At 35.2% G+C, this 12,505-nt stretch overlaps 1 protein-coding gene across 1 annotated transcript in view; it reads left to right on the top strand.

The window, feature by feature from the left end:
• The first annotated feature begins 9,607 nt into the window (after positions 1 to 9,607).
• LOC18009859 (probable serine/threonine-protein kinase PBL7) overlaps positions 9,608 to 12,505 on the top strand; it is a 3,824-nt gene continuing 926 nt past the window's right edge. Inside the window, exons 1-5 of the mRNA XM_006392422.2 lie at positions 9,608 to 9,935; positions 10,210 to 10,502; positions 11,266 to 11,666; positions 11,878 to 12,010; positions 12,132 to 12,221. Coding sequence (XP_006392484.2) covers positions 9,641 to 9,935; positions 10,210 to 10,502; positions 11,266 to 11,666; positions 11,878 to 12,010; positions 12,132 to 12,221 — 1,212 coding nt within the window. The 5' untranslated portion in view covers positions 9,608 to 9,640. The remainder of the gene's footprint in view (positions 9,936 to 10,209; positions 10,503 to 11,265; positions 11,667 to 11,877; positions 12,011 to 12,131; positions 12,222 to 12,505) is intronic.

The following is a 12,505-nucleotide window of genomic DNA, read 5'->3' as shown; positions in this document are numbered from 1 at the left end:
CTTTTTTGCTTGAGGACAAGAAAAGGACAAGTGTGGGGGAGTTGATATATTCATAATTTGCATACTTAGGATTGCATTTTTGGTCCAAATATTGAGTCTCATGCATACATTTAGGTAGTTTTCAATGCTTTTGTCCTTATAGGATGTTTAGGATAGGAAATGCATTAGGTCCTATAGAGTCTTGCATTTTGGAGTGTTTACAGGTAATTTGGAGCAAAAAAGGAGCATTTGGGACAGAATCCGTGGAGAGACCCTCGTGTGGATGCATCAGAACCGGACAAGTGGATAGAAGCCGACAATCCCTCTATTTCATCATCTTATAAGGAGGACTTTTATTGCGACTCAGCCTCCGGTGTCTTCTTCAAGATTCAAGAGGGTTGAGTCTAGTGTTCAGAACGCTTGAGATCACTCAATGTGCAGGTCGGAGCTTTAAGTTACGCCAATGAGAAGGAACACATCTCTCGCAGCCGCTAAAGGACCAAAACGATGCGCCTCAAAAAACCGATGAAACGTAGCCCTTGTCGACGTCTGCTGGACTCGGACCCTTCATCAAAGCTGTAGCTGACAGAGCCATCTGGCTCATGAAGTTGACAGACCGAGGTTCGGACCACTGAGCTGAGAGTTATGAAGTGTTTGGTACAGACGTCTTGCATTCCTATCGACCAGAAGATACCCCGACAGTTTGGTCGATAGTTTCAACCAAGATCGCCGAAATAATATCTACCAAAATTTCGAGGTGAAGCATGGTCGATTTCTTTGAGCCTGGATCGCCGAAATAATGTCGACCAAACTATCGACCAAGTGTTTGGTCGATATTCTTGCTAAGGAAAACTTTGAGAACTATCGAGCAGAATATCGACTTGAGCCATGTCGATAGGACCTTGAACCAGTCCGAGTTTTTGGGCCTTTTTGGGCCAATATCCTGCTTGTTAAGGGTTGGCTCATTAAGAAAACCCTTGGTATAAATAGTTTTGAGACTTTAGTGATTAGGTTAAGCTTTATTCTCTCTTTTCTCTTTGCCTCTTTTGTGAAAACCCAGATTTTGTTAAGAGATATCTCAAGGATTTAATCAATCTAAAGGTGTTTCTTATCTTCTTATCTTTGCTTCTAATCATGTTTAACATCACCTCTTGCAAAAGATTAGGTGTGTTAAGCATGATTAGTGAGTAGTCTTTTTTTAGGCTTCTAGGTGTGTAGATTAGGGTGCTTAGATGTTTGATTTGTGATGTTTAGGTTCTAGATTCTCATTTTCTTTCCTTAGTTAGCTGCTCTTAATGCCTTATTTCCTTGAGAAATTGAAATCTGAGTTCATAGGCATTTCATGCACCAAAAGTGTTTGATGAAATGCCTGAATGAGCTAACTTAAGGGTTTATGTTTTGAATGCCATGAGAATGTTTTTTTGAAGCATAAATGACATATTAGAACTGTTTATTAATGGATATTGATCATCATTACCACTAATGAGAGTTAGGTTTTAATGCTGATTGATATAGTGATCATTGTCTTGGGAAAGAAATGGTCTTGCTTTGAGTTCTAAGTTGATTGGAATTTGAGATCATGTGATGCTTGCTTTATCTTTCTGTATAAGATTCAGTCTTTCTTAGCTCTTATTGTGATGCACAAAGTGGCTGTTTGGTCATATTAGACTTGGAACCTTATGCTTGTTGATTGCTTATTCACTAATGGGAATTTGTCTTGATTAAGTAATTTGCAAAAGGATTTCTGTCATGGGAATGAATTAATCTATGTTGGAAGTCTAGACTAAAGAATTTTAAGTGTTGCATTGTTTGCTTAGCATCATGAATTAAGCATTGAAATCACCCTGATCAATGATCACATCTAGAGGTTTAGCTTTATCTTTATTTGAGTTTGAGTCCTTGCTTTGTTGTCGTGCTTGTTTAGTTCTTAATTACTGCTTGTTCTTGTTTGCTTTATGTTTTTAGATCACCTTGTTACCAACTCATCTGCTTATTAGAGTTGAATTAAGATAGCTCCTCATAGTTCTAGTGTCTAGAATCTCTCCATTTGGATTGATACCTCAAGTGCTACAATGACATGAGTAGTTGAGGAATTGATCAAGGATTGAAAAATTCCTACTATCACCTCCCTCTCTTTCAATGCCCAAGGATTGTTTCAATCTGATTCTTATCTCTTGATGCGTTTTTCTAGAGAACATGATGGATGATTTTTGCTTGTTGATTGTTTGTCCAGAAGCTTTCTCGTACTTGGTAAGGATTGAGACCAAGGTTTCGCAGCACTGACGAGAAGTCTTGCAGAAGAACATGGTGTCATCAGCGAAAAGTAGGTGACTTAGATTTGGGCACTCTCTTGCCACCTTTATTCCTGGCATTAAACCACTGATTTGTGCTTTTTTGCAGAGACCGGAGAGCACTTCACTACAGAGAATGAAGATATATAGAGAAAGCGGGTCTCCTTGTCTAATGCCGCGTTGAGGTAAGACGTGACCTTGAGCTGCTCCGTTGATTAGGTAAGAGTAAGAGACTGTGGATATGCACTGTAGGATCCAACTTACCCACTTAGCATGAAAACCCATTCTTTTTAGGACCGCTGTGATGAAATCCCATTCCAATATATCATAGGCTTTGCTAATATCAGTTTTGATAGCCATAGAGCAGTATTTGGTGGCCTTTGATGCTTTTAAAAAGTGGAGTGTCTCTTGTGTGACTAACACATTGTCTGCAATGGCTCTTTCATGTACAAAGGCAGATTGGGTCTCAGATATGGCTTTTTGGGAGGAGAGGTCGTAGCCGGCGGATAAGCAACTTGGAGATTATTTTATAGTATACGTTACATAGGGCGATGGGTCTGTATTCGGATACTGTCTTGGGGCTTGTGACCTTTGGAATGAGCCGTACAAAGGTGTTGTAAGATTCCTGTTGCTAATATCTCCTTGATTTCTTCAGATATTTTCTCCTTCATTAAGCACCAGTTGGATAGGAAGAAACCCACAGAGAAACCATCTGGGCCTGAGGCCTTATCCGGGTGAATTGAGAAGAGAGCTTCTCTAATTTCTTTTGAGGAAGGTTCTGCAATGAGTTTTTCATTATCCTCTGCTGAGATGCAGGGTCGAAGTGCCTCTGCAACAATCTTAGTACATCGAGAGGATTTTGATATGAAGAGGTCTTGGTAATAGTCATAATAACTTCAGCAATTTTGTCCTCTTCAAAAATGGGTATGCCTTATTTATTCTCTATGATGGATAACTTGTTGATTACTCTTCTTCCTCTTGTAATGGCGTGGAAGTATCCGGAGTTTTTATCTCCTAGGGTCAGCCACATTACTCGGCTCCTTTGTTTTCAGTAATTTTCTTCCTCTGCGTAGGCTTTTTTGAGGTTCTGATTTATCTGTTTAAGGAGGTTCTAATCGTGAGTGTCTGAGCTCATAGCTTTTTCCAGTTTTTGTTTCTCCTCTTCGATGAGTTTCCTACTGTTTTGGTGATATTTCTTATTCTAGGTTGAGATAGCGTTCCAGCATTTTGCAATCTTCTATTCCATGGTGTCATTCCGGGCATCAGCAACCACTTTGGAGATCTCTTCATTGTTGTTCATTTTTCTATCGTATCTGAAGAGGTTCCCCTTCTTTTGCAGGTTCGGTTCAAACAGTAAGACCAGAGGTATGTGATCAGATCCTTCGAACTGTAGATAGTGACACCTGCATGTATGGTAAATTTCAGCCCAGGTACTGTTTGCCATGGCTCGATCTAATCGGCAGTGGACCAAATGAGTGCCTCTAATTCCTCTCCACGAGAATTGGTTCCCCACATGGCTTAGATCATAAAGGTCGTTTTGGGATAAGAAGGCCCTGAAATCTCCGAAGGTGCCTTCAGCTCTGGGTGTTCCTCCTGACTTTTCATCATTGTTGAGTATATCATTAAAGTCACCAGTAAGGAATCAGGGGCTGTCTCTTCCTGCCGCAATGCCAGTTAAGGTTTCCCATATCTCCTTTCGGTTGGCTTGGTTTGGTTCACCGTAAACAAAAGTTGCTGCAAAAATATTTTTCTTGTGGGTGATATTGGTGTCAATGTAGCTGTTGCAGGCAACAAGATAGTCAGAGATACATTCTGCTTACAGAATAGAGCAAGTCCACCTCCTCCGGGGCTATAAGGTGGGACAAAGAATTGAGACACGTATGAAGAGAGGTCAGCTTTTCTTTTTATAAAGTCTTCTTCAATTTTTGTCTCCATGAGGAATATTACATCAGGATCTACTTTCTTTTCTAGTTCCTGCAGGCGATGAACTGTTGTGGGATTCACCAAACCACAACAGTTCCAGCTCAAAATCACTAAGGAAGAGGACTTAACGGATCCCAAAAATCTGCTTTGTCCTTGGTGAGAGCAGTTGAGCTTTTCAGTGGGTTGACTTCTTGTGTTAACGTGGTCGCCGGTGCAGGGTTCAGATGATCTTCAGGCGGAGGGGTCTGACTTTGGGTAGTTTCTGAAAGATTGCATCAGGTCGTTTGGTTCGCCACATGTGGGGATGATCTACTGATCACAACTCTTGATAGGGGGATATCCTTGTCTGGTGTTGTCTTTTCTTTCTAGTGGTCAGTTTTTTTTTCCTTTGCGCTTGGGCTGATGGTTTTTTGGTTGGAGGTTGACCTCTTTTTCTCTTTGGAGGTTTCTGGTGAAGCAGGGGAAGGGAGCTTCCATCCGTTGGGTTTGGTGGAAGATTTTTGTCTCAGATCCTTGAGGATTCTCCCCTATAGAAGCTACTTCTTGAAGTGGGATGGATAGCATTCCTTATGGTAAGAATTACCTCTGCAGTTTCAGCCATCATTCCATGTTCTTCCCCTTCCAGCACCCTTTTGAGTCTAGCTGCACTTTCGATAGGGTCTCCACAATTAACGTACTGAATTGTTACTTCTTGCAGTTCTTCCATTACTTGTGCCACTATTGGTCCTCGAGGAGGTGGTGTCACAGCATCCTGGTCCAAATTTCCCACCAGCGGAGACTGGTTTGATCTCGTATGTTCCAATACGTCTGAGGTAATGTACTTTGAGTTTAAACTTTTTTCTCTCCTGATTTGGTTTGGTAGTATCCGAGATCGAGGTACGTAGTGGTCACTGTTATGGGTCTGATCTCTTTGCATGTGTTGAGATGTTCTTTTCGGAGATGAACGGTGTCGACCCGAGGAGTATCTGTTTTGTTGGTATTGGTGAGAATTTAAATCACATTAGAGAATAAATTATATATTACTTTGATTTTGGTTGGATTTTTAATACTTTTGATCGCATTCGTTCAGGTTCCAGACAAAACTATTATAACCGAATTATAAATAACTAATTGCTTTTCAAACAAAAAAAAAAGATAATATTCTATTTTTACTATATATATATATATATATATTATTTGAATTTTGGTTAGGTTGGTTAATTTTGTTAATCTTCATTTTGTTTAATACCATTTAGATTTTGTTCAATTCGAGATCAGGTAATTCGTACAGACAGTTTTCTTCTAGATTAGTATGGTAGTCATTCTTTCCGTTACTCTGATTTAGAATTCTTCTAGATCCATAGCATTTGCAATAGTGGTCTATATGGTGAGAGGCATCCTTATATTTTGTGTTTTTCTGGTTTGCATTTTCTACTAAAGCTATAGTATTTACTGTCGATCTAGGTGCAAAATTTTCTAAGTTAATTGAGTATATGAATTAAGTGTCAACATAATTTGTAACAAGTGTATTCATATAATGTTTCAATTAATTAAATGAGTATACGTATTAAGTCGTTATTTTTTAAAAACATCAAATCTTATTTTAATTTAGAACCTCCAAAGAATCTTTTAATATGAGAAAATGATTTTAGGTGAAGACATGTGAGTTTTAACACATAAGACGTTGACTAGTGCTTAGGAGGACATGTGAACTTATATGGACCATGTGACCTTGAGCCTCAATAATTCGAAATGTTAAAGTATTATCATCTCTTCTACTTCTTTCTTGTTAGATTTCAAAATTCTGTAAATATTTACTATTTATTATCGCATTTCATGAATTTAGGCTTTTTATCGCATACTAAATGTCGAACTATATATTTTGATGATGAATTTGGTATACAATTCTATGAATAAATATTAGAGTGATTTTGGTTAATATTACTGGTTGACTCATAATTTATAACTGGCCATTTTGTGGTTTTGAAATATAACAAGATCAGAGAATATAAAACACAATTTCATGTCAAATCACTTAGTATCATATCGCCTACTTTTCTTGTACTTCGAAAAACAAATACGTAGTTTACCATCCTTAACATATATATTTTTTTAATATTCTTCTTGGCACTTTTTATTATTACAAAATTCTATCAATTAGAATAATATATCATGCATTATTATATGTTATTGCACCAATTCTCTCAAAAATAATAATATACCCTGATTTTCAACTACTCTTGCGGAACCAAAGAGAAAAAAACCTTTTTACCGAAGAAAAACGCCAAAAGGGAATTTCCTTCACATTATGTGTATGGCCATAACTTAGGCTTATCTATCTATCTCTCGTGAGGAAAGCAAACTGCTCGTGTCAATGCTTTTGTAATTCGTCTTTTCTTTTGTATTCTCTTCAGAAAAGTCATTTTCATTACGCACTACAAATGATTCTGCTACACTATAATATAAATATACCAGTTTGCTAATAATTTAGCATTTCAGCTTCAGATCGATTACCATTGATCTATTTAGTTTGGGTTGGCTAACTTTTTGATTTTTTTTTTGTTCAAAAAAAACACATTTTGATTTTTTTCCATCTCTATAGTTTTCACTTTTTCGGATGGGAGGTTTATTATTCTTAAAAATTCTTAGTATTTGTCTGCTTTTTTATGTGTGTTTTTGTTCCCTTGTAATATTTTTTTGTTAAAGCATATAATACCAATTAAAATTATCTTGAGTTAACCATGTTCAAATTGGTTAATTCTTAAAGAAGATATTCTAAGACTAAGTACATTTTTGGTAAATATATAGTCGAATAAAGTTAAATAATAAATCAAATACCGATATATCTTTAGAAATAGATCTACACTCACACATTGTGACATTTTCGTCATGGATAATTATCGGAAAAAATGTCGATTAGTACCTCAACACTATCATCTGGTACCAATAAATACCCAAACAATTTTGATAGGTTAATCAGTACCTGAACTTATTAAAATCGGTAAATACATACCTCAATAATATTTTTTGGCCAATTAGTACATTGACTTTCTCTCTGTTAGTCAATCCGTTAATTTGCAAACGGAATCTGACTCAGATGCCACGGTGGATGCTGAGTTCGAATGAAACCAATACGACGTCATTTAAAGTTAAAAATCAGGAAAAAAAGGCAAAAACGACGTCGTTTTAAATTTACTATACATTAAAAAAATCAAAATTGAAATTTTCGATTTGATTTTCCGAAAGTGTTTGAATCAAAATCAAAACCAAAATTTCAAACCTAAACCTACCATGAATCTCCGAAGAAGCGTTAGCATTCGACGATGAAGTCATTCCGATTTGATTTTGAACACCACCCAAATCCTAACTATCGATGTTTTTCTCCTACGAAAGAAGATATAGATGGTGTATTTTTTTTTAATGGATAATAAATTTAAAATGACGTCGTTTTTGTCTTTTTCCAGATTTTTAACCTTAAACGGCGTCGTATTGGTTTCATTCGAATAGAGCATCCACGGTGGTATCCAAGTTGGATTCCATTTGCAAGTTAACAGGTTTGACTAACAGACAGAAAGTCAATGTACTTATTGGCCACAAAAATATTGTTGAGGTATGTATTTATCGATTTTAATAAGTTCAAGTACTGATTAACCTATCAAAATTGTTTGGGTATTTATTGGTACCAGATGATGGTGTTGAGATACTAATCGGCCTTTTTCCCGATAATTATCCTAATCGACAACGCCCTCTTTCACGTTTTGAGATGTAGTTTAAACTTGAGTTTCCGAACTTTATTAGAGTGCCCTTTGTTATGCATAAGTCTCGTAAAACTTTGTCGAGTGAGTCATATTACATATCACCACAAAAAACTCATGATTTATTGATAGTAGTTGTTTAGGACCCATTTTACCGTCAAATTTTTTTTTTTGTATTTTTCTGGGATAAATGCTTTGTTTTTCAACCCAAAAAATGTGTTTGTTTAATGTTTTGTATGCCAATTATGTTTGATTTTTCATATATAGCCGTTTTACATGGCAATAAAACAAAGTGATGCATTTTTAACATTAAAGTCGCAAACACGCTCAATTTTGGAATTTAGAGATTTCACAGTTGAACTCGAATCCAAAGTCTTCAAAACAGAGCAAGAAAAAAAATTTGTGGGAGTTATTTGTTTATGGATCTTAATGATTAAAAATTTAAACAAAATCATGTGTTATATGATCATAGATTCTAAAATCCTGATAATTATGTGTTATTTGTTCTATGATTTTTGAATACGAGTTCAAATCACATGTTTAAATACTAAAGATTTACGTTTAGATTTTATTTTACATTGGATTTTAATAAATTTGAAAAAAAATTCCAAAGTTAAACGTAGACTTTAATTCGAGGATAAACCTACAAATTTACAAATATTTATGAAAAATCATATGGTTGATTTTGAAATCAGTATATTGTACAAGTACTTCTAAATCCTGTATAAAATTCCAAAATTAAAATACACAATCGAATAACATTCTTTTAGTAAACTTCGATGAAATCCAACATGGTCGAAAAGAAAGACACCGGATTTATGATTTGAACGAATCCTAAGTACATCATGATCATAGAACCGGATAACCGCTAATCGCCAACCAAGAATTAAGGACTGCCGGAATAAAGCAGCATGTTTTCGAACGACCGTCAATGAGGGGCTGCTAGAGTCAAATTTGGCTTGTTTTTGTTGTCTTACACTTTTTTTTGTTAAAGTTATTACCTCATATACTTGCCAATTCAAAGTTGCGTCATATTGCACTAATGGATTATGACAGAAAAAAAAAAAAGAATGGAAGTAACACTAAATAAGAAATGGAATATGAAAAAAAAAAAATCGAATATGAGAAATTAAAACATAGTACATACGGACTTATCATATCATCTTTAGAAATAGACAACAAAGTCAGAAGATTAAAAAGTTAGGATACGTAAATAAAGGGCTAAGTACGTACGGACTTCCGTGATATATAGAATACCTAGATATAGAGTTTTTTAATTATATATATTAATTGCGAGAATTAGTATAATGTACTTAGCTATTATAATTTTGCATATTGCTTAAAAGACACGTAATGTACTTAGCTATTATAATTTCATGTTTCCATTTTTTATGAATTTTTAACAGTTAATGAATCTATAAAAATGCAAATCTTTTGATATATGCTATCATTTATCCAATCAGGTTAATCAGAATTCTACTACGTATGCTATCTTTTGATATATGCTATCATTTATACAATCCGGTTAATCAGAATTCTACTACGTATCAGTCCATACATATCTGGCGTATATATATATATATATATATATATATATATATACATAAAGAAGTACTACACATGAATTCGTATCCTAACCTATATTAATACATAAAGAGGAGAATATTCTCCTCTCCCCTCCTTTCTCATAAACTGGACAGAGCTCTTGCAAAAATGAAAAACGAAAGTCGTAGCAACCACTACCATCATCCATCATCATCATTGAATCCAAAATCTCCCACAAGCCAGGAGCAGCACCAGCATGGTCTAATTTCATTGAATGCTATTATCATCATTGTCATCTTCATCATCTCCCTTTTTATAATCTTCTCTATTCTCCTCATAATCCTCTTACTCTATCGACTTAAATCCGTAAGAGACAAAGCACATCACTTAGCTTGCAAAGAAAGCTGCAGCATCATCAACAACGGTGGACCTTCCACTAGCTACAGCTACACTTCTAGCCCTGGTAAAACATTATTTATTTTCTTTTATATAAATAGAACAAATTCAGGACCGAAACTCAAAGTAATCTCCAAAACCTATAGAAAACGGTATTTGTACCATTTAAAGTATCTACAATGGCCAAGAAGAAATTACATCAATATTTATCGATGATAAAACTTGAATTCTCTATAGGCTCCAACAAACCACTAGACCACACGCTCTTGGTTATTAATTATATAATTTTTCGGTCCCTAATGCCTAATCTTTTATTTCGAAATCTACATTTTTTTGGTTAGATGGCATCAAGAGCGATTGTCTATACTCAAGAAACCCGACATCGTTCAGACAATTACCCCCACATACAAAGAGTTGCAGGAAAAGCCGAGCAGAAGGAGTAGAAGTTTATGCATACAAAGAATTAGAGATTGCAACTAACAATTTTAGCGAAGGGAAAAAAATTGGAAGCGGCGGATATGGAGATGTGTACAAAGGAGTTTTGAGTGATGGAAGTGTTGCGGCCATTAAAAAGCTTCATATGATTGATAATGGTAGTAACCAAAAGCATGAAGAGCGCTCCTTTAGGCTTGAGGTTAGTAGTTCCCTCTTCATTTATTGTCTTTCTTTGTTTCTTATCTACTTTTTGTGCTTATTTATTGTTTTCATGTCATCAACAAATGGAATATACATTATCTTATGTATGTTAAATTTTTTTTACAATATATAATATCTTTATATATATTTTGAATCCCGTCATATAGATAAATGTCTCTTTACTTCGGTTAAGTGAGCCACGAGGCGCCGTATCACGGATACCTCTAAGGTTCTACTAATAAATATAACTTTATGATGGTTTTTTAATAAACAACATCGTGGGTATTGTTAAGTGTTTTGTAATATATGTTTTTCTAACAGTTAAAGAATATATGAAAAATGTTACGTTAATTGACTTTTGTTTTATTAAGAACATCCATTATGTGGATTTTAAATTCAGATGGTAGTACAGCAATTGAACTATCACAAACCACTGAACTACATATTATGGGTTTTTTGTTTTTGTTGAAATGGTTGTCTTCTGTTGGGTATACGGTGCTATCAATAAAGTATAGCTTAGTGATTCTCTCATGAAATACTACCAATAAACTATAATAATTCTCTCGTGACATTATTGAATAGATCATCATTGCGTCTTCAAAACTGACTCGTTTAAAAGCATGATAATAAGTAGTTTCAAAGCCTTATCAGATATAATAAATACAATTACATGTTCAATATGCAAGTTTGTATTTTGGTGGAGTATAATAATTTCATGTAAATATATATATATATATATATATATATATCTTATTGTGCAGGTTGATCTTCTTAGTCGATTACAATGCCCATATTTGGTGGATTTAATTGGATACTGTGCTGATCAAAACCATAGGATCCTGATATTTGAATATATGCCCAATGGTACACTCGAGCATCATCTCCACGATCATAGTTGCAAGAATTTAAAGGATCAATCTCAACCATTGGATTGGGGAACCCGGCTTAGGATCGCCCTTGATTGCGCCCGAGCCCTCGAGTTTCTCCACGAAAATACAGTCACTAGTGTGATACACCGGAATTTCAAATGTACCAACATTTTATTGGATCAAGATAACCGAGCTAAAGTTTCAGATTTCGGATTGGCAAAGACTGGTTCTGATAAACTAAACGGTCAGATTTCAACTAGGGTGCTTGGGACCACAGGATATCTTGCCCCGGAGTAAGTAACGCTTCACACTGTTGACATATTTTTGAAATAAATAGTTCACAATTCTTTTTTGTAACCAATATAACCACATACGTACCATATGTCACCTACAAATATGGACTATGGTGTGGTTTTTTTTCGATCGGTAATGTGCTAATTATTCTGATTATTTCAAACGATCTTAAAAGTCATTAACAAATTTGATTTTATTGGATTGACATAGGTACGCTTCTACCGGAAAGCTTACCACAAAATCAGATGTTTACAGTTATGGAATAGTGCTATTACAACTCTTAACGGGTCGTACACCGATAGATTCCAGGCGTCCGCCAGGACAAGATGTCCTTATTTCTTGGGTAAGTAAACCATAACTTATCTTCAATATTAATATTACAAATTTGATATATAGGCTTCCTTGAAAACATGTATAGAAAAGTCTCAATTTGACCAATAGTCAAATGTGGCATATATTTGCAGGCTCTTCCAAGGCTAACCAACAGAGAGAAAGTTAGTGAAATGGTCGATCCAACCATTCAAGGCCAATACTCACAGAAAGATCTTATACAGGTTTGATTTCATCAACGTTTTCTTTCTTTTGCATTGTGGAGTACCGAGGTTTTTTGGGACATTTCTGTAAGATTAAAAATAAAGCGGCTTTTTGACAAACATATAACGTCGTATTTAGATTCCGAACTAGAAGGGATTTTTATATATAATTGGGTAGATTTTGGATTATAGCTCACATAATATCAGAGACCTGCAAATGACCGAATTTCATGCCACTTAAAGAGTCTAATGTGGTTAACTTGTATGCACAATGGATATGATTCGACCCTTAGTATATATAGATC

The sequence above is a fragment of the Eutrema salsugineum genome, unplaced genomic scaffold, assembly GCF_000478725.1.
Source record: "Eutrema salsugineum unplaced genomic scaffold, Eutsalg1_0 scaffold_8, whole genome shotgun sequence".
Taxonomy (NCBI): domain Eukaryota; kingdom Viridiplantae; phylum Streptophyta; class Magnoliopsida; order Brassicales; family Brassicaceae; genus Eutrema; species Eutrema salsugineum.
This window is presented reverse-complemented; position numbering and strand designations above follow the sequence as displayed.